Consider the following 23,459-nt stretch of genomic DNA (forward strand, 5'->3'; position numbering starts at 1 on the left):
TCCCAAGAGTATAGTAGAGACTAAAAAAGAAAACCCAGGCCACCATAACCTTGCTTCTTTCCATGACTAAGACGTGCACTAAACACAGATAAGCATTATGAAAAAGAACTGTACAACCTTTGACCTTGTAGGACAAGTTTGGGAAAATAAACGTGTTGTCTCTCGAGAACTTGAGAGGATGTGTTAGATAGATTTAGACCAATGGCATAATTTCTTATTCATTCCTGTTGCTTCTTTGATGTTCATCAATAACCAGGCAAGACATGTACAGTGAGGAGCCCTGTTGTCTGAACAGGGCTGCTAATGCATTGGTATCTGCTGTCACAAGAGTGCAGTCACTAAATTGTGTCTGCCTCAAATCCTGACATACCAAATTCCTGATGGCTGTGTGAGAACACTCCTTCTACACTGTAGTTCCTAGTGTGGGGGTGTGAGGATACAGAGCACTTCAAGCCAAACCAAGTTAGAGGACCCCCAAGGTGAGCATGATGAGAAGTAGATTCCTGGTTTAGACCAATTTTGTGTTGATTCACATGACTTCTCCACTTAAGAATATAATGTGATTTATTGTTTTTGTATTAGGAAACATTGAACACTGGGAGGCCATTTTTTTTCCTGCACTGACATCTGGCATTCTTTGTTATGTGTATATTCCATAGATCACAAACACAATGGTGAAAGCAAAAGGAAACAATGAGCCTTATATGTTTTGTAGGAAAAAAAAAAACGCACCTTCCTCAACTACTGGCTCCAAATATGATTCAGGGATTCTGAATAACAAAGGTTCATCTCTTCATGTCATATATCATACTGTATCATCTCCTCATATTATATATATATTATATAATACATAAATTTTTTTTCTTTTCAGTATTCATTCATGCAATGATTTTTCACATTACAGTCCACTTAAAAGTATCACATCTAATTAACTGTGTGACCTAAAAAAATTACATTAGTAAAAATTTATCTAGGTGGTGGGTATTATGTGTCCAGTGACAAATAATTTATGACATTATAATACAAGAAACTATAAATATATAGGAGTGCAAATATACACACAGACAGTATGTACTGTGTTCTTCTATTTCCATTCTTTATTTTCATGATTGAACTCTATAGGCAGGCCAGTGCTCATCTTCTGGGCTCCTAAAGTAACTGATAATGGCTCTGCCATTGCCTTTCTCATATTGCTGTGTTTAGTGGTTTATGTATCTGGGAGCCTCAGAAGGGTAAGAGCTGAGGGTCATTCAAATTCCTAACACATGTTCAGTGCAAGTGCTTAATATATGTCTATTGAGTAAAAGAGTGGTTCTTCTGATTTCATTTTGTTTGAGTCCATTTTGGGTTCTAGAATTCAGATTCAGGTTGACATTTGATCTAGTGTAGAAAAATTCTCCCAAATATAGGCAGAGCTGGTTATTATGCCCTGGAAAGTTTTCCAAAGGAGATATGATCTGTTCTTGTTTTTTCTAAATTGACCAGTTATCTAGCAAGTCATCTGTGTCAGTGCTTATTTCTTCAGTGTTTCTGATACTTTTCCCAAAGAGTAAGTATTAATGCATTGTGTTTGTGACTTCCTTTCCTTCCTTTATAAAAACGTTTATTTGTAAAAATTTCTCTCTAGCTTTATTGAGATATAATTAACAAATAAAAATTTTATATCTTAAGTGTGCACACCATGTTTTGAGATACATATGCATTGTGATGTGATGACCATAATCAAACCTTCCTTCTTCACCTGTGTCAGATGTGTTGCTGGCTCCTGTTTTGTTGCAATGTGCCACCTTTGAAAATAGATAAAAAAATTGTCACAAAATGAAATGATTGCAACACCTATAAATTCATAATTACTTTAAAGCCCTACATTGGGCCAATGTTACTAAGATTAGTATCTTTAAATGAGCAGTTCTCCTTCGAGGGAAAAAGGAAATTACATTAGGTCTCAGTTCTTTCATCAGGGAGCCTAGTGGTAAAATTAAAAATTTATTTATACCTTCCAATAATTTTATTAATTATTTTCAAATATGCTCAAGGCTTGTTCATGGGTTGCATATATAAAGTTTATAAAAATTTAACTTAATTATCAAAATACTAGTGAGGGTAGAAAGTAATCCCATTTGCCACAATCTTATTTGCTACATGAGACAATACATAGCCTTTAGTTAATTTGTACAATTGTACTTCAGATTGAACATAAAATCCCTTCATACACTCATATGTTGTTTTCTTTTCCCAAGAAAAGGACAAGTAATTTTATAGCCTTTCTCTTTATATCTTTACATCGTTTCTTAGTGTTTTCCTATGTTTTATGCAGTCATGACATAAAATTGTTGTTAATGTGAATGTAAGGTTTGCATAGAGTATAAGTGGATATTTTGATGGCTTAATGTGTTTTTTTTTTCTTTTCTGCCACTTTTTAGAGGAAATATATTTGAGTGATCCTTATTTACTTTCTAAAAGTAATTATTCCCCTTTTTATATTCTGACTTTGATTTAGGGAAAGTTGTTACTGTATTTGTGACATCAAATAATTCTCTGAGTTAATAAAACATTGAGTTACTAAAACGTTGTAATGGTCGATAGGAGAATGTATCAGGTAGGTCACAAGGAGAAAACCATTAGGTTTTATTCAGGTAGTATTTAACATCCTGATAATTACTTTTGTTTTTAATCAGCATGTCAATACACAATAATGCAGTGCCTAGTTAGGTGCCTGGATGATAACACCAGGCACGAGTGGTTTGAGTCTTGGTGCCACCATTTACTCACTATATGCTCCTCTCTGCATTTTGGCTTGACATCTATAAAATAGGCACAATAATAATAATAAGAATAATAGTATTTACATTGTAGGTTATTGTGAAGCATAGTAAGATAATTGATATGATTTGGCTCTGTGTCCCCACCCAAATCTCATCTCAAATTGTAATCCCCATGTTTCAATCCCCATGTTTCAAGGGAGTGACCTATAATCCCCATATGTTGAGGGAGGGAGGTGATTGGATCATGGGGACAGTCTCCCCATGCTGTTCTTGTGATAGTGAGTGAGTTCTGATGAGATCTGATGATCTTATAAGCATCTGGCATTTCCTCTCCTTGTACTTCTCTCCCCTACTGCCATGTGAAGAAGGTTCTTGCTTCCCCTTCACCTAAGCCATAATTGTAAGTTTCCTGAGGCCTACCCAGCCGTGTGGAACTGTGAGTCCTTTCCTTTATAAATTACCCAGTGCCGGGTAGTAGAGGGTAGAAGAGTTTGGAGGGGTCAGAAGAAGATAGAAAGATGTGGGAAAGTCTGAAACTTGTTAGAGACTTGTTAAATGGTTTTGACCAAAATGCTGATAGTGATGTGGACAACAAAATTCAGGCTGAATTGGTCTCAAATGGAGATGAGGAACTTACTGGGAACTGGAGTAAACGTTACTCTTGCTGTGCTTTACCAAAGAGACTGGTGGCATTTTGCCCTTTCCCTAGAGATCTGTGTAACTTTGAATTTGAGAGAGATGGTTTAGGGTATCTGGTGGAAAAAATTTTTAAGCAACAAAGCATTCAAGAGGTGATAGAGCGTAAAAGTTTGGAAAGTTTGCAGCCTGACAATCCAATAGAAAAGAAACACCCATTTCTGGGGAGAAATTCAAGCTGGCTGCAGAAATTTGCATAAGTAATGAGGAGCCAAATGTTAATCACCAAGACCATGAGGAAAATGTCTCCAGGGCACGGGCATGTCAGTGACCTTCACAGCAGCCCCTCCCAGCATTCTATGTGCGAGAAACATAAAATAATATCTAGTGTGTAGTAAACACTTAATATGCCTGGGCCATTATTAGTAATAATTGAAACAGTATGGACAAAATATCAAAGCATAATCACTTATGATATGCTTTGACTGTGTCCCCACCCAAATCTTGAATTGTACCTCCCATAATTCCCATGTGTCATGGGAGGGACTCTGTAAGAGGTAATTGAATCATGAGGGTGGGTCTTTCTGGTGCTTTTCTCAGTGAATAAGTCTCATCATATATGATGGTTTTATAAAGGAAAGTTCCTCTGCACATGCTCTCTTCCTTGCCTGCCTCCTTGTAAGACATGACTTTGCTCCTCATCTGCCTCCCGCCGTGATTGTGAGGCCTCCCTAGCCATGTGGAAGTGTGAGTCCATTAATCCTCTTTCCTTTATAAATTACTCAGTCTCAGGTATGTCTTTATTAGCAGTAGAAAAACAGACTGATACAATTTATATATATAAATTTAGTTGTGACCAGAGACAAATAGTACTAACTGTCCTATTTTTGTGAATGGGGAAAATGAGGCATACAGTTTCATGAAATATTTATACATGAAGACATCTGTGACAAGTTAGTACCTACTTTACATCAGTAGCTTCTCTTTTACTGAAAATGACATTTTATTATATAGTAACAAAAATCATATATACATATGATCTACACTATTTACACAAAGAAATGCTTTTCAAATTTTATACAGTATTATCCCTAAAGGTGGGTGAGAATAGTAAACTAATAAAACTGGAGGGTAAAGGGGAATTGATGAAAAAAGACAGCCAAATAAAAATCTGTCTAAAATCTCATGTTTTATCATTTGGAGACTGTGAATTTGTCCTTTGATGCCTGTATCAGTCAACTTCTGGCAGGAGACAGCTGTCATTTTCAAACTGGGTAATTGAGGAGAGTGTTATAAAGAGATTATTTATAAAGGTATAGGTAGGTTTTAGGGCAGTCACAAAGTAATAGCACAGTACTGTCTAGCAACACACTGGGGTCAGGCACATCACTCTTAGGTCTGACGAATCAAAGGGAAGGAGGAGTTGCCAGGACCCAGCCTAATGTATAAGTCTGCCTGGCAGGGGTTCTGACTTTGTTGAGCTTGACGTGGCCAACATGAGGCATCCTATTAGGGGTGGGGGGGATTCAGGAAACAAATGCTCCAACCTTACTTTTCTCCCTGCCACCATCTCTAGTCAGCACTTCTAAATGGTTGAATGCAATAGATAGCAGGATGGCAAGGGAGCCTGTTGAATCTGCCTATGCAAGTCAGCCTCCAAGTGCATAGGACAAGATGAATAAGGGTGAAGAATGGATAGAGAAGAACAAATGAAAGATATCCAGTACAATAAATTTATGTTTGCTACAATATTAAAATGACTTCAGCATTTACCCATTAAAACTACCATCACATTTTTCAGTAAAATTGATGCATCAGGATAGAAGGGTTTGTGTGCCCTGGTTTGGGTAACATAGATATGAGCAAGTCCTTTACTACAAAATTGATCTTTGGCAATTTTGAATCCCTAATTGAGTTGAATGGTGTTGTATTAGTTTTCTGTGGCCACACAATGAACTACTGCAAACTTAGCAACTTAACATACTATAAATTCATTATCTCACAATTTCTGTAGTCCAGGCACACATTAGCTTGATTCTCTGGTTAGGGTTTTGTCTGGCTGAAATCAAGGTGACTGTCAGGGCTGCAGTCTTCATCTGAGCTTGGGTGTCCTCTTCTAAGATGGTTGTTGGCAGAATTGATTTCCTTGCAATTGTATAATTGCATTCCTGTTTCCCTTCTAGCTATTAGCCGAGATCACTCTCAGCTCCTAGAGGTGGTCTGCAATTCCTGCAAATGTGGCCTCTGTAGGCAGTTCACAGGGATGTTTGCTTTCTCCTAGGCCAGCTGAAGCATCTCGCTGACTTCCTCTTCTGGAACCAGTGGGAGAATACTCTGTCTTTTAAAGGGCTGATGCAATTATGTCAGGCCCACCCAGATAATCTCCCCAGTTACAACCTGTATTACATCCAGCAGTGACTGAATAACTGGGAAAAGGTGTTTGTACGCCAGAGGCTGGGAATCTTGGGGAGCATCTTCAGGTTTTGCCTACCACAGTGGACCTTAAAAACATTGCAGCCCTCTTTCTTTCCACTCCTTGTGGAGGATCTGATGTTGTTGCTGACCTCTAAAACCTACGGTAACTTTGGGGTCTCTAGACTAGCAGAAGCCACAAATGTAGACGCCTTTAGGGGCTAAGTAGATCTCATAATCATGGTAAGGTCATCATTAATGACAACATCTATTTCAGTTTTGGATACAATTCTTGATTCAGCCACAGGTCATTCAAAATTGCAAATATAGTCTCAATTCAAATTAAAAATGCCAACTCGCATGTAATAATCATGTAAGTAATACTGTAATACTTGCTTATAATTTAGGGTTCCCTCCTTACCAGCCCTATAGACCTACATTGGGGAGAGTGTTGTGATTTTGATTCTTTTCTCTTTTCATCCCTAGAGATTCAATTTCTGCCAAATAATCTGGTTGGAGACCAGGGAGGGAGAGGAAGAAGGAGGGTCTGGAAAGGTCACACTTTCCTGAGTGCCGTACTCTGCCTGTGGCAGGTGTTCACACTGAACTCTTCTCACGGGCCTCACTCAGACACTGATATGGTTAAGCTTTGTGTCCCCACCCAAATCTCATCTTGAATTGTAATCTCCATAACCCCGTGTCCAGGGAGAGAGCAGGTGGAGGTAATCAAATCATGGGGGTGGTTTCCCCCAGACTGTTCTTGTGATAATGAGTGAGTTGTCACAAGATCTGATGGTTTTATGAGGGGCTCTTCCCCCTTGCTGGGCACTTCTCCTTCCTGCCACCTTGTGAAGAAGGTATTTTGCTTCCCCTTAGGCTTCTGCCATGATTGTAAGTTTCCTGAGCCCTCCCCAGCCATGCTGAACTGTGAATCAATTAAGTCTTTTTCCTTTACAAATTACTCAGTCTTGGGTAGTTCTTTATAGCATATGAAAACAGACTAATACACATACTCCCACATCACCAGGTATCTCCAACTGGAAGATCTCTTAATACAGGCGAAGGACTGTCTTCTAACTCTTGCACATAAAGCTCTTAATTCAACTCCCATGAATCTGGACAGTTTCCCCCAGCAGCATTAAACTGTGGGGATTAGAGATTTGTTAGTGACGTTTAGCATATTTTCATATGTTTATGATGCTTGCTTATATAGTTTGAGTAATCTATTTTATTGTTCATGTTTTTAAACTAATTTGTAGGTGTTCTTTCTATTTTTTAGATTCCAGTACATGACTTCTCTTTCAATTTGTCTATGAAGCCTTTTAATCAAAGTTTTAAATGTTAATTAGGTAAATTTACCAATTTTGTTCCCCTTTCCTCCCTTTTTGAATTGGTAATATTTTATTAGTATTTAACTTTATATTTTAGAAATCACATTTAATGTGACCTAGTTAAATTTAATTAAAATGTTTTCCTAATTCTTAAAGGTCTGACAATTTTACTTGTTTCAATGTTTTAAACAAAAGAGAAAATAATTTTAAAGTCACATTTTATGTATCTCACAGTCATACATTAAAACCATTCTTAGGCTGGGCATGGTGGCTCATGCCTATAATTTCAGCACTTTGGGAGGCCAAAGCAGGTGGATTATGAGGTCACAAGATCGAGACCATCCTGCCTAACATGGTGAAACCCTGTCTCTACCAAAAATACAAAAATACAAAAATACAAAAAATTAGCCAGGCGTGGTGGTGGGTATCTGTAGTCCCGGCTACTCAGGAGGTTGAGGCAGGAGAATGGTGTGAACCCAGGAGGTGGAGCTTGTAGCAAGCTGAGATTGCACCACTGCACTCCAGCCTGGGTGAGAGAGCGAGACTCTGAGGGGGGGAAAAATTCTTAGTATTATCTAGATTTATTAAGTTTATTAAATAGAATAAAATGGCAAAATTCAAGGCTTTTAACAGTAGAGTGGTAAAGTTCAAGTGGAAGAAAGCAAAACTCAGAGGAGTAAGAGAAGAAAAGAACAATATTTTGCCTGTGCCATTTACTTCCCACAAATTTGCAAAGTGAGCATTATTATTCTTAGTTTCCAGATGAATGCACTGAAATAATTTGGATATTTATCCTCTCCAAATTTCATGTTGAAATTTGGACGTGGGGTCTGGATGGAGGTGTTTTGGTTTACTCAGCCAAAGAATTTAGCTTGTTTGATTTGAAGCTGAGATTTGAACCCAGGCTCCTTTGATTCTAAGCCCAGATATTTACCACAATATCTCGGTGATCATACAATTTATATGTCTCAAGTATCTGTGCCACTGAAAAATTGAGAAACCATGCATGTATACATTATACCTCCAAAGGTTGAGACATAGGTGGAAGTGCCCAGAAAACCATTTGACACAAAGGCATTATTTTTTGTTTTCACTTTGGGCTAAAAAAACATAGATTACAAGCAAATGCTTTTGAGCCCTTTAAGACGTCTTATCTTGCTTTTAAACACCTATAATATCTTTGGCAATGATATTCTGCTTATTATTACTTTTAATGGCAGGTAAAGGCTCTTTTGTAGTTTGATTGAGAGGTGTCAAGCAGGACTAAAAAAAGGTGTAGGGAAATACCATTCTTGAGATGCCAGTACTCCCACCAGAAATCTCTGCAAGCGCTTTCAGCTTCCATCCAATTTGAATTTCAACTATGTTAGACCTCTGTGATATATTTAGAAAAACCAGCTTTAGAACATTGTTAAGGTAGTTACAAGGGTCTAAACATTTCAGAACTCTGTAAATTAGCTCAGTGGTTGTGTAGAATGGTGTTGAAGAAAATTTAATAATGTTGGTATTCAGAAGTTCATTAAGAATGTGTGTGCTATGGTCTAAATGTCTATATCCCTCCAAAACTCATGTTGAAATCTGAACTCCCATGGTGTTAGAAAGTGGGGACTTTGGGTGGTGATTAGATGGTGGTCACAGAGCCCTCATGAGTGAGATTAGTGTTGTTTTGAAAGTGGCCCGGGAGGGACTGTTCATCCCTTTTACTGTGTGAGCACACAGCAAACAGGCACCGCATGTGAGCCAGCAAGTAGGCCCTCACCAGACACCAAATTAGCCTTGATTTTGGAGTTCCCAGCTTCCAGAACTATAAGAAATACATTTATTTACAAGCCTCTCAGTTTATGATCCTTTACTATAGCAGCCCAGGGTGCTATAAACTCAGATAGGGTGGTTGACCGAAAGTGATCTTATATTGTTTACAAAAGGCAAACCTTTCACAAGAAACAAGAGGTATTTTGAGTTCATTATCAGTCCACTGAAGCAAGATTATGCTAAGAAGGCTGTTCTTCTGTTTGCTACTCAATATTGAAGATGCGAAGAATGAGAACATTTGGCTGGAAATGGCACCTAATGAAACAAACACCCGCTGGTGGGACATATATAGCTATAGGCATAAGACAAACTATCTCAGCCCTCCTGAGACTTGCAGGATCTAACTTCTTCATGCATGGCATTTATATCTTTGGAAATGATGAGGTTTAATTTGGCCAAGAATAAATGTCTAAGTATGCAAGAGTTAGAGAATGGCAGCTACAGGGCACCATTTTAGGTTAAAATAGTGTGCATTTATACACACACACAGCAGTTGGAGGGAGAGTATGGTTCTTGGAAATTTTGAAGCAATCACTATTTAAGTTCATGGAAAATTAGTTTCATATATCTTATACCTCTCCTTCTTTATAGACCCTTGATGAATTGAAGACATTCAAGGAGGTAAAAAGGGATGAAATTGTAGTGCTAGTTTTACTACTGGTCAAGTCAAACTGGGGCATATGGCTGGGCTTTCCATCTCCTTCTAGGAATCCAGACTGCAGGATCCCAATTTATCTTCTCAGGAGTAAGCAGAAAGGCTGGAACTACACAGCGGACACCTGACGGCTCTGGGTAAGAGGCATCTAAGCCTGGACAATAAGGCAATCTAAGTGCCCTGAACTCCTACCCAGCCCTGTTACCCCACCCCCACCTGTATTTTCACAATGCTCAGCTCTCATCATTCTCACCAAACAACACACACACAACACACAAACACATACACACTCTGCTCTGCCAAGTACAGGAAAAACCTCGCTTTTGATGACCAGGAGGCATTGTTGATTCTATGGGAATTCTATTTTAATTAAAGAAAAATGTTCTTTCATTGCAAATACTTCCAATTCCACTGCAGATTCCTAGCAGAAGTGTGTCACGTGGAAAATCAACTGATTCTGCGCATCCATGGTTAAAAGAACAATTTCAATAGCAATGAAAACAACAATAACATCAACAAAACCCAGAATAAATTGTATCTACATTACATTTATTATGAAAAGTGAGATGCAAAAAAATCATATTCTAAATTTTTTGAGGGTAAAACTAAGTCATTAGTTGAATTTCAAAATTTCAAGCATCCATTCAAAAATCAAATCCAAAATGAAGGTGTAAGTAAATGCCATTCCAAAATCTTATTTCATCTTTGTATAAATTATAACATTTCTTCTTTTTTCTAGGAAATAAGTTTTATTGGTCAATATCTGGAGGATGAGAACTTTCTGAAATGATTTTATGACCTTTGTATATAGACATTATAAAAAAACATAACTTTAGATTTTAATATTAATACATTCATAAATGGACTTTCCATTTTGAATATTTTTCTTCAGTGATTTAATATTATACCACACTTTTGATCTTTCTTAGTTGAATATTTACACACATGATTCTCATATTGAAAACTGTAATTTTTAAAGTTATATTTTTTCTGGGTATTATTTAAATTAATACACATCTTCCAAAAACAATCACATAAATTTATCTTTTAAGCAACCATAAGTATTGACAAACATCAAGATTTCAGGTATGCTGCACTTATAAACATCTATACTTTTATTAGTTAAAAAACACTGCCACTCTAGTTGTAATTGTAGTGTTCTTATATCTGGTTAATCTTTTATTTTTATTTAATATACAAAGATGGCACATTCATTCTCTAAAACATGAATATGTTTTTAAATGTCATTCTTAACTTTCTACTGAGAAGTGATTGTACTTTGCCAAATGGAATTCTCTATCAGGGGTGATTCTGGTATTTCCATTCATATTTTCTTTCTTTTTTTTTTTGAGATGGAGTCTTGCCCTGTCATCCAGGCTGGAGTGCAATGGCATGATCTTGGCTCACTGCAACCTCTGCCTCCCAGGTTCAAGTGATTTTCCCGCCTCAGCCTCCCAAGTAGCTGGGATCACAGGCACACACCACCATGCCCAGCTAAGTTTTGTATTTTTAGTAGAGACGGGGTTTTGCCATGTTGACCAGGCTGGTCTTGAACTCCTGACCTCAGGTGATCCGCCCACCTTGGCCTCCCAAAGTGCTAGGATTGCAGGCGTGAGCCACTGCACCCAGCCTCCATGCATATTTTCAATGTGATACCCAGCCAACGTAATTTTTAGTGTCAAGGATTCAAGGTCAAATTGTGTTAGGTTTTAAGAACCAGGTCAGAATTTTTGATCCCTAATTGAGCACTTCCTTTCAGAAGAAATGAGATAAATTTGAACAATATCAATTAACTGGTTGGAATTGTGATAAGCTAACAAATCTTGTCCAGAGTTGACACTTGCCAGCTAATGATTCTAACATTGTTACGTAGTCCACACAGTATCACCTGTTACTGATAATACTAATTTTTTATTTCAGTCCATCTTAAGGAACTCAAGACATGAGGCAATTTAAGTGCCCTGGAACCCCACCCATGGGTTCATTGCTCATATCCTATTATCTCGCCAACATCATCTGCAATTTTTCTCCATTTAAATCTTTGACTTCTCTTCGGTGTTGGTAAGCATAGTGCATAGTTTTGCTGAGCTCAAGAGAAGAATGCCTGTGATCATATTCACTTTGAGTGATTATACATGCTTGAAATCTAGGGATCCATTTCCAAAAAATGTAGGGTTTTTATTGGTTTGTGCAAATCAACACATTGATACATGTCCAAAAGGAGTCTCCAAAACATAATTGGTTTTCATCACTGTTTGCCATTTCCAGATATAAAATTAGGTGCTTAAAGAACAGCATTAATTCTCTGTAGCTACTCAGTTACCAGTCTGTGCTTCAGAAGCTGGACTTTTCTAAGCACAAAATCTGCTACCAGGGAGTAACACCATTAAATGGGGGGCATCTGATCCAATAATAATATTTGTAAAACAAAGCAGTCATGGAAATATGTAGCTTTCAATTAGTGGTTTTAATTTGTGATTTATTTGAATATACTAGTATAAATAAAATGTATTATGTGTGCATATATATGTGGATAAGCTATTTACATTTTTATGTGTAGAAAATGAAAATATATATTGATTAGCCCTTTTGAGGCTTTTGAACAACTGTTTCATCTTCCTTCTTTCCTGCAACTGCTTTGAGGATTTAGATAATTCATACAAGGTATGTACACAATCACACCCATAGTATGTACATCCTAGTCACACACTTAACACAGAGAGGATGTGTGAGGAATGTAAATTATCCCAGTGGTCAAAGAACTGACCTTACCTGTGACTAATGGCATGGTTAATTAGCCCTGGCATATTTAATAATATGCCAATGTACTGATTACTATATTCAACCTTTGTGATAATTATGTTACCTACTCAAGGAGACAATTAAAAAAAAAAAAACAGATCAAACAGCCCTTTCTGACCTTCAAAAATAAAAGGACAAATTCTGTTACTGAATACATGTGCACACTTTTGTTGGCTTTATTCACGTATTTACATGTGCCTGCCTGAATACAGAAATTGGCCTTTAAATGGGATATGACAAGTTATTTTTTTCTACACATAAAAATAGAAAACTGATCACTCAGACTGTAAAACTCACAGAATGAATTGACATACCACGACCAGCTACAGTATTATGCACGACATATTGTTCACACATTAGTAAAGCAGAGATACACACATTTAGAAATTTAGTAATTGCTAGTATATATTTTTCTTGTTTTCAGGCTGTGTTGACCTTTATCAACCTTAATAAAAGGAATCTCCAGGGGCCCTTAAAACAAGAATTAGTCTCTCCTCTCCTCTAGGGATTGGGGAGTATGACTATAATACTGCAATCTCCGGGTATACCAGCATCATTTTAAGACGTGATGGAAAACATTAGGAAAAATAAATTACTTAAAGATGTGATCTAAAATAAATGTTAAGGAATCTAAACTAAAATCATTAACAATGCCATTAACATGAGTAAGCCCTTTCTACTCATTTTATATAGTTTGCTCTACACACAGCCTTTACATGTTATTAAAAGTAATGATATGAATCAGAAAAAAATTGTTTAACTGTTCAAGAGTTTTTCTAAAGACAGACAATTTTCAAAGCAACAAAGAACAATACTAGCAGTGATGTCAAAAAGCAAGCTATAATTTTTGCCCCAGAAATAAATGAATGACATCTCCATAGTTAAGAGATAAAGAAAGTTGTTAGCATTTCTCTCCCATTTAATTCTTTCTAACATCATTAAATCACCGGGGTATCTCATTATAATTATTACCATGCAGGTTGATCATCAGTATCTTTTTCTAAAGTGTAAAATTTTTTATTCCTACTATTTTGCAGCCAATTAATTTTGAGCTTGAATCCAGAAAGATACTTGATGAAGAGTTAGCATTTAGAAGTGCCCATCTGGAGAATCATTTTCTGTAAGGCATCATTTGAAGCCTCTTTGGATACAAGTACTCATGTTTTAGTGACTTACATCCGGGAGCCCATTTTTTCACAGCTAAAGCTGGTAATCCTCTGGGCAGAGTTAATTGAATTGCTTTCTACATGCTAGTGTCCAGAAAGAGTAATTACCATAAGTTTAAAGTCTCCATTTCAACAAAACTTCTGGTTGCAGCTGTCTTGAGTTTTAAGCCAGCAAGACTTTGAGTGGCTCCTCTTCACTCTGGGCTCGCATAAAAACACAGATGCCAACTGCATCCTTACTAATGATCGTTAGTGCTGTACCTCTTTATGAAGCTTCTAAACAAGTTTTTCCAGGAAGAAAGCAGAAACTGTGCCTTTGCTTATTTTATCCTGTGGGTTACAGTCAGTCTTCATAAAGCAAACCATCATTATATAATGGTGTGCCCATAATAGATGCATTTGCTGGTATAACTGCCTCTTTTTGGCACATTATTGCTTGACTTTAATTTCATATTCAACAGTCTTTATTCTCATTATTAGTATCTGAGATATTTGTGTCTTAAAAAAAAACTTGTAAATAACATCGTGTTGCACCATTCTGGCCACCACAAGTCATTTCACCAAGGTCCATGGTTATTTGAATGTTGTTTATAATTATCACTTTTACTTGCCTAACAGCCAAACGTAATGTTTCAGGATTGTTTGTTGCTGCTTTCTACACATATATACAGATGTACTGGATTTACTTTGAGAGAGGTTATTTGGTTGTGGCAAGTGAGTAGTTTAGCTGGTGACTGTTCACAGTTAAAAGTAGCTGTAATGACCTCTGGCAGATGTCACTGATCACTTGGGAGACAGAATTTTTCCACTTCAATCCATCTTCATTTATGTCCTTGGACATTGCAAACCCAGCTTATTTGATTTCTGCAGCCAAGGAGAATTGTTTTCTTTCCAAGAGTAGGACAAAGTTCATGGAAATCTGTTTCAGTATTTACAAGACTATTTTTTCCTATTTGCAAAAATGTTTAAAGTTTTGTAGACATCCTTAAGCCCATATATCTGGACAGATGACATTTGCAATTGCTCAGCCAGTTGAAGAATTTCATTAAGAAGGATATTGTTACAAGGATGGACAGGAATTCAGCATATCCCCTGTTATTTGCCAGGTGGCAGCAGCTGACCCGAATTTGGAGAGAATCAACCTAGAACAACATCAAGAAGCATTGCTAACAGAAAACAAAATGCTCAGATACATATGTAAAATAACAAACACTGAAGAGGATGTTTGACTTCTGATTTCACCATGTAGACAAAAACAGTGCGGGAATAAGGTAGTCCAAGATACTGCTGAGTTCACTGTTCTATCACAAAGGGAAATTCACAGGCCTCATTTCTCAAACACCACTTAGAACAAAGCAGGAGAGAGTAAACAGCATCATCTCCATGGCAGCATTACAGATAATTAGTAAATCAGGCAGGGAGAGGTCTACACAAGGCTACAAGTGCCCAGTTTTCAATAAAAACACATATACATATATGCAAACCTTATCCTATTGTTTTTCTTTATAATGATTCATAAAAGTAGACAAGGGATGCGGTGAATTATGTGTTACTAGGAGTAGACAAAATTTTAAACACTTGGCACAATATGTAGGAGGAAGAGAAGACACACATTTCTCACATTTCGGCAGCAAAACAGTAACAAAGTGGATGCAGAAAAGGCCAAACAATGTATATTAACAGCACACTTGCATATATCCTCTGTAAACACATTTTAAAGTAACATCTTACTCTGTTCTTGGTATGCTATATATAGGGATTCCCAGAATGACAGGCATTCCCAGGAGGAAAAACATTAGTATAAGCTAGGAACAGTGAAACCTCAATACGCTATAATACAAACAAACGCTATTTTCCGCTTCTGCTTTCTACTTTAAGACAGTAAGCTCCTATTATGAATTTGGTTCTGAAATCCAGCCTCTAAGGTATATGTTACACATGCATATTTAGTTCAATTTATTTCAATTTTTATGTTTAACTGTATAACACGGTGAACACTGGTATTCGAAACAGTATCAGAGAATTCTCAAGATTAAAAAAATCATCAAAGATCAAATTACATTCAATATAGATGAACTTATCAAGGCAGGAAACATACTAACACATTTTATAAATATTTCATTTCAGACGTGAACAAAAAGGTTTCTGGTTAACCTTGACTTATCAATCCGTTCAACTTTTGCCAGTGACCCAAAGCACAAAGGTTAATCAATATTTTACTCTATGTAAAGTAGTTGGTCTGTGGCATTCAAAGTCAATCATCCAGAAATACATAATTAGAAAAGCATTCAAGATAAACAAATGACAGCTAAAGCTGCCACATTTTTCTCATGGTCATAAAAATAGAACAATCAATCTTTAAATCAAAAATTTTAGTATTCACTTGTTAAGTGGCAGAGCATCTTAATATTTTAAATGTTGAATTGTCTTCCAGACATGGAGTTCTAACTCATCTTTTTACTACTGGTTTAAGGAATATTTTCTATTTCTTGATTCAATAAAATATTTCCTCCATATATTTCAAAACAAAATGCATGAAAAAGAACCACATCATATCTAAGAGAAATGAAGGGTAAAACCAGACAACTTTCAACCAAATGTGTGTCAGGTAAAGTAAGGAAAAAACTGAGCAAGTTCAAAGAGTCTGCCACGAAAACTGTTTTGCAACTTCATCTGTTGAATGAACCTTAGGTTTTACAAATAAGGTATACTAAATGCCTAATGCTATGTCCTAGATTGAAGTGAAGGAAAATTCTCAGATAAGGTTTTATTGTGAGAGTAACTTAGGGGAGGTATCACAATATAAAAATGCTGCTATCTTGAGTAGGTCCCTATCTTATTTATCCATCTGAAGATATATTTCTGTTATTGTCCTTAAAAGCTGTTAGTTCTATAGGACTTAATGAGCAACAAAACAAACAATATTTTTGTAATATTTTGTGACAATCTCTTGAGTGTTGTACAAGTGAATAATTTGGTTCCAGCACCGAAGAAAACCAGTTAAACTTAGTACATTAAACAAATTTTCTTAAAGTTTTGAGAGGCATAACCACAATAGCAAAGCTAGCAATTTTAATGTATTTAATGTAAGACAAATGCCTACAACTCTTTCAGGCCTCTGCTTCATTTAACTGTTTACAAATCATGTGGTTACTCTAAAGTCATGAAAATAAATATTATTACCAGATGCGAAATTCCTTATTCTCGCCTATTTTAATGCAGGGACAGCCTGTTCTAGCCACTTCACAGCAGAGGATTACCTGGGGCCACCCATCTGGAGTAGGCACTGTTGACAGCTGCTACTGTGTACACAGGCAGTACTCTGTGTATACACAGCATGTATGCCCATGTGGGAGGGAGAAGCCAGCTAGTGAGAACTAGCAGAGAGATTATGTCCTGGCAGAGGCATCTGAGACAGAAGTGACACGAACACAACTACAAATGGGTATTTAAGGCCCAAAGAGAGAGTTTTAGGCTGAATCTCTAATCATTAATAGTAATTTGCTTGGTAATTTGATGGAAATTTCACATTACATAGTATTGTTAATAGACACCAATGGGTAAGAAACTGAAAAATGTGCCTTATTAAAAAATTCCTTCTAATTTCCAAATATAACAACTGTAACAACTCTTAGGCTCTGAGGAATACTGGTCCACGTATGCAAGCTTTGTCTACAGTTAAACTGCTTCAGAATAAATCAAAGGCCTTTTAGGTTGTGCCGAGTGTAGGTTGTGCTGTTAAAGTTCAGGAATGATTTTTTTCCTGCATATGTTCAGAATGTGCAAAACAGAATTAAAGTGAAAAAAGCCAGAACAGATACTGTGAATTGACTGTACCCACGGGACACATGAGTCTCTAGAGAGAATACCTATGGTTAGATACTCTTTTCTAGCTCATTACGGGGAATGAGTTCAAAGAGGGCAACTGGTGCCCCTCCAGCATCTAAGTCTGGTTTTCTAAATGCAAAATGGAGACCAGCACTCCCCCAACAATGTCTGCAGGAAGGGAAGCCTTCCCAGGGCCGTTGTTCATTTTTCCTTTCCACACTACCCCAGTTCTCAAGCCAATGCTGCTCATCCAGGCCAGTGCCTTGGAGGACACGCGTGTGTCTTGGGACATGCATCTCTTTTGGAGACACGGTAGGGCCAAGGTCCCAGGAAGTATAATCCACCCAAATCACAAGCCATGTTTTCGTAAAGGCCTCTTCTTTCATTGGGTTTGAAGGATATTATGGGTATTTCTCTTAAAATCAGTAAGTTTACAGAAGTTACCCTTTTACTCCAGAGTATACACTTAAGCAATTAGATGATAGTAGTCTATGTACAAAAATTGTAAAGAAGCTCATATTCTAATTTGGTGTTGATCACATTTGTTACTGGAAGTTACTGAACCCAATTAAAAAAAAATCACAAATTGCATCCTGTTTACAGGAGTCTAAATTAAACATTGTTGTTGTTACTTATGAGGCTTTTATCATCACAGAAAAAGCAGTGTTTGGTAATCTGCTATTTATAGTTCCTTACCAGAACCTTAGCATTCTCAGTAGAATGGAGAACACCTGCACAATATCAATTTAGTATTATCCCTAATTTGATGACGCTTTTTAAGAATTCAGTCCCATGTACTTCCTCTAGGGTAAGAAAATATGAATATGTCTGGTCAGAATCACAGAGAGGCGCCTTGCCTCTTCAGTGCAGGAAAATGTATCTATATAAATCCATGTTTAATGTAGGCAGTTTTCATAGTCAAAAGCTTAGCTAATGTTCCTAATATAACTTTCTTATATTTATTAACAGCTATAAGAAGGTTTATAAAAAGAGTTGTCTGCAGATGTTTACAAACATCAATTCAGATTTCATATTTTACACATTTAACTGCTTTTATTTAATGTTGTCTGGCCTAGGAATGAGTCAAATTTGTTCTCATTTTTTTCATTCTGGTTCTTATCACCTATTTAAAATTTGTGTGATTACAGCACTCTTACTGCAATAGGACTAGAAATTATAACAATTTTTTGCCAATAGTGTTTTTGCTACTTTCAATATGAAGCAGGGATTTTAATGGGAATACTATTGTGTGCTAAATTGAGGCAGTAATACAAAATAATACATGTATAATGATATAATAATAATGCTATTTCTATGAACAACATCATATTTTTAAAAACCCAGTGAGTATTATTTTCAATTTATTAAGGTTGCAAACCTTCAGTGAAGCTTGTTTCTCTTCTCTTGTTCCTTCTTTCAAATTGAAGTGACATTTTTGTTTATAGAGCTCCAGGTCAAAGGATCTAACCATTTTTAATAGCAATTTCCTATAGCGAATACTTGCTTTTTCTTCCTAGTCTTGCAGCAAAAAACTAAGCAAGCTTTGACATAGAGGGACACATGTGAATACCGTAAATTTATACACAAACTCCCATAAATACTCCCTTTCAATCTAACACAGAAGAAGGGGCAGGGCGGACGCAGCAGTTGGGGCGTCGGAAGTTCTGCAGCATGGACTGGAAAACACTGTGCTGCCTTCCTTTGAGCTTCTTATTTGAAGAAGAATCTGAGGAAATGGATCTCCGGGTCTGGCTATTTTGGGTTTTGACTAATTTCTCATGTTCCCTGATTTGTCTTTGTAAATGGTTCTGGATTGCAATTCCCAGGGACTCTGCGTCCAAGGACGCACCATACACTTCCCAGGTCATTCCCTGCTCATCCCACACGACGTCCCTGACACGCTTGGACTGTTTCAGCTGGAGCTTGGAGTCTGCACCGAGCTGCTTTTTCTTATCTCCCGCAGTGAGTCCTACCTGAGCAGCAGCTGCTGTCACATTTAACTTTTGCTCCTTGAGGAACTCGCTGACGCGGCTGGGCCTGCGTGGGCTGGCTTTGACCGAGCGAGATGGGGTCTTCTTGCCGGAACCTGGGCTGGAGTCACCCATGGGATCAGATGGCAGGCTCAGGCTGGTGGCTGTCTTGGTCTGTCTGCTTTCTTCTAAGGTGCTCTCCTGGTTCTTCCTAATTGGGGAGGGTGTAGGATTAGCAGCTGATTCTGTGCCTCCACTTTCTTGAGATTTAGGATTGAGCAGTAGGGTTTTGCTATCGGAGGTCTCAGTGCCAGCAGACTCTTTTTCTTTTACTACCTGAGGAGATGCAGGCTTCTTTTCCCTTACATCTCCTTTATTAGTGGGATCCAAGCTCCCAGAATGGTCAGCTTTGCTGATAGAGCCACAAGAGTCAGATAGTTTGCAACCTGGGTCTGTTTTGTGGCCGTTTGTGGTTTTCTCTGCAAACTCAGATGGCCTGGTTTCAGATTTCCCCAATCCATAACTTGTTTCAGCTTGACTGCATGCACTGATAGAAATCTGGTCAATGGCGGTAGCTTTCAGGGAGCTAGAATTAGTACCTGCGAACTTTTTAGCAGTTGATTCTTCCCCTGCTGGAGTCGTTCCTGCTAACCTCCCATCTTCTTTACACAGATGCTGAGCATTACTGGAGGCCAAATTGATTGACGAGGTTTTAAGGACCCCACCTGGTAGGCTCACTAGTTTATTTTCCCTTTGGAAAGCGGTGGGCACAGCTGCAGCTGCCTGAATGTGCACCTGTGGCATGATGCCAGGGCACTGGCTGGACTCCTGGGGGGCTAGCGTGCCGTCAGAGAGCTCCAGTGTGTGGCTCCCACTGCTGTGGCAAATGACACGCAGCTGCTCTTGTTCGAAATGCTCAGGAGCAGGGCTTTCCTTCAGAAATGCAGTGAGGATACTGGGACTGGTGGAGACAGATCTGCTCTCCACACTCGCCACTGCCTGCACCTCCGCATCTTGCCAAGCCCTGCTGGGAACTTCCTTGATTTCACCTTCAGTTTGGCTGGTCATCGTACTGGCTTCTTTGAACCTTGACATCGGATGCTGTGCTGGTAGCAGCACCTTCTCGGGACCTGGGGGACATGCCGAAGGTTCGCTAGTGAGGGGGGCTGGTTGAGGTGTCACAGAAGTTGTGCCTTGGGGGCCCGAGGCAGTGACAGAGGGCTGCTTGTTCTCTGAACATCCAGATTCTCTAGTTAGAGGTTTACAGGACCTCATTTCAGAGTCACAGATGGCTCCCTGCCTTTCCCCTTCAAGTCCACCTACAGGAGAGGATGAGTGACTGACCACCCTGGCTGCTGTCACTGGAGTCTGTACTGTTCCCTGGATTGTTTCTGGGGAAGGAAACTCACAGGACACCTGATCTTTGCTGCTACTGAGGATGTCTCCCACAGGACAACTTGGTTTCTCAGGTTGCTCTCTATTTGGGGTTCTCTGTGATCTCATCAGGGAATCTTCAGGTGCGGATGAGGTGATGGCATTGGGCTGATCTCCTGGGATGGACTGGCGGGTGTACTGATTGGCAGGCATTGTCAATGGTGTGTGTATAAGATCCCTTCCTGCTGCAGAACTCGGGGCTGGCGCTGCAGGCTGGCTGCTCCCTGGCAGCTGGGGATTGCCGGGAGAGTTGAATGTGGCAGGTGCTTTCTCCACTTCATTGAAGACACCAGGAGAAGACATACCTGGCTGGGTGGTCTCATGCTCACAAACCTGCATCAGGGCTTCGGCAGCTGCCCTGGGGCTGAGGTCTGGCTCTGCAGGGGCACCTGAAAAGCCATTGGCATTCTTACACAGGAGAGCTGGTCGATGCCGAGGTGAGGCAGCCTGTGGCTCTCCTAGATCCTCTTCTTTTCCGGAAGCTGCAATCAGGGAAGTTTTAGCTGATCTGAGAGGGTCAGGTACAGTCCCCATGGAATTTCTCGTCAGGAGCACTCCAGAGCTCTCTCTTGGGTAGTGTTCCCACTGGTAGGGGAGGGGGAGTGCAGTCAGAGCTCAGAGTGATGACACAGTCAGGGATGATTCCTCTGAAGAACCAGTCTGTGAATCAAGGAAACAGCATCATTAATATACTACGTCGCTTAAGGATTGAAAAATAAACCAAACTGTCATTTTTAATAAGAGCACATTAAAAACTTTTCTTCCTATATCTGTTGATATAAAAATAGGCCTTGTGGGGAGGGAGAAGAAAAAAATAAATAAAAATAGACTTGAGAAAAAGATTTTGAAAAAAATTATAATTACAAAAATGTTATTCGGATATATTAGTTTCTGCTTGCATCCCACTAATGTCTAGCAAATAGGTTTTTCTTGTATCTACCAAAGTTTGCTAACTACCTCAAAAGTTACTGGTGTAATCTGATTTAGCAGATATCAGAAAATCCTGTAAAGTCACTCTAATTAAATCATTAAGTAAGTATTGAAATAGGCATAAACAGATATGTAAAACAGGAAATCTAGGGACAGATCCATATACAAATGGGGACTTAATCTATGACAAAAGAGGCATTACAATTTGGTGGTGAAAGGCTGAGCTATTTCATAGAAGGAGCTGGCAAACTGTTTATTCATCTGGAAGAAAAGAAAAGTAGATCTTTATATTATACCAATTCCAAAAATAAATCTTAGGTGGATGCAGTGGATTAAAGGTTAAAATATAAAATAAATAAACAAACTCATATAAGAAAACCTAGGAATCATAAATGTAATCTAGAGACAGGTGAGCTAGGCTTTTTCTGAGAAGGTAGACACACTGTAGGAGAAAACATAAACATAGGTGACTAAATAATATTCAAAACCTGAATTTTATGGCATGACAAAAGATGCCATAAAAAACACAAGATGTTTGGGGGAAATAAAAAGTGTATAGCCCTAGAGGGCAGGCAAAAATACCTATAATATAGCAGGAGCTCTTTAACATTTACAAGGAGACCAAATAATCCATTGAAAAAATGGACAACAAATATAAGAACATAGTTTACAAGATGCAAAATTTAAATAACCATCAAGCTTATGAAAAGACGATCAAATTCATCTGTAGTCAAATAATGCAAATAAAGTAACAATGTAATTTTACTTCACACAAGTTGCATCTGTAAAAACTTAAAAAACAATAGACTTTTAATAGTAAGCCCTAGGGAGACCTAGCAAAAGGAAGCGTTCTTATTAATTGTAGGTGCAAATAAATATGTATTGTTACAGCTTTCTTATGGAGGCAGTTTAACTTTTAAAACTAAAAATACACATTTCCTTGACTCAGTGATACCAATTCTATCAACAGAAATAAAAACCCCAACATATATGAATATGGGGATGTTTCCTGAAGTACTATTTATAGAAGAAAAACAGACTGGTCTTTATAAATAGGGAGAATGATAGGATAAATCATGACATATTTCTACTACAGAGTATTAGGCAACCAGTAAAGTAAATATTCAGCTATAACTTTTCACATGGAAGAGATTTCCTCAAGGTATGACTGAATGAGAAAAACAAGGTCCAGAAAACGGCATATACATTTTCATTTTTGTAAAACAATGACCTAAAACACTGCATATGTGTGCACACAAACAGGCACACACAGAGATACGTTTGTGTATGATAACATAAATTCTAAAAACATTTGGAATGAGACATATTAGGTTTTATTAAATAGAGGGGGAGTGATAAGCTGGGGACAGAGAGGGGAGATGAAAGTACGCAAAGGTGGAGAAATGCTGAATTTAAAAAATCTGAAATGATTTAGGGCATATGATTATGTAAAATTATATGTGTGTGTTTATGTATAAACTTTTTTTCCTTTTTTGAGACAGAGTCTTGCTCTATCACCTAGGCTGGAGTTCAGGGATGCAGTCATGGCTCACTGCAGCCTCGACCTCCCAGGCTCAAGCTATCTTCCCACCTCGGCCTCCCAAGTAGCTGGGACTACAGGTGAATGCCACCATGTTCAACTAATTTTTAATTTTTTTGTAGAGACAGGGTCTCTCCATGTTGCCCAGGGTAGTCTTCAACTCCTGGACTCAAGTGAT

At 38.1% G+C, this 23,459-nt stretch overlaps 1 protein-coding gene across 3 annotated transcripts in view; it reads right to left on the bottom strand.

Annotated features, from left to right (window-relative positions):
* Positions 1-10,143: 10,143 nt before the first annotated feature.
* Positions 10,144-23,459, bottom strand: part of GPRIN3 (GPRIN family member 3) — a 77,779-nt gene continuing 64,463 nt past the window's right edge. For all 3 annotated transcript variants that reach the window (XM_007999255.3, XM_037989891.2, XM_073017485.1), the window contains one exon: positions 10,144-21,471. In XM_007999255.3, coding sequence (XP_007997446.2) covers positions 19,015-21,345 — 2,331 coding nt within the window. In that variant the 5' untranslated portion in view covers positions 21,346-21,471 and the 3' untranslated portion in view covers positions 10,144-19,014. The remainder of the gene's footprint in view (positions 21,472-23,459) is intronic.

The sequence above is a fragment of the Chlorocebus sabaeus genome, chromosome 7 (genome assembly GCF_047675955.1).
Source record: "Chlorocebus sabaeus isolate Y175 chromosome 7, mChlSab1.0.hap1, whole genome shotgun sequence".
NCBI classification, from domain to species: domain Eukaryota; kingdom Metazoa; phylum Chordata; class Mammalia; order Primates; family Cercopithecidae; genus Chlorocebus; species Chlorocebus sabaeus.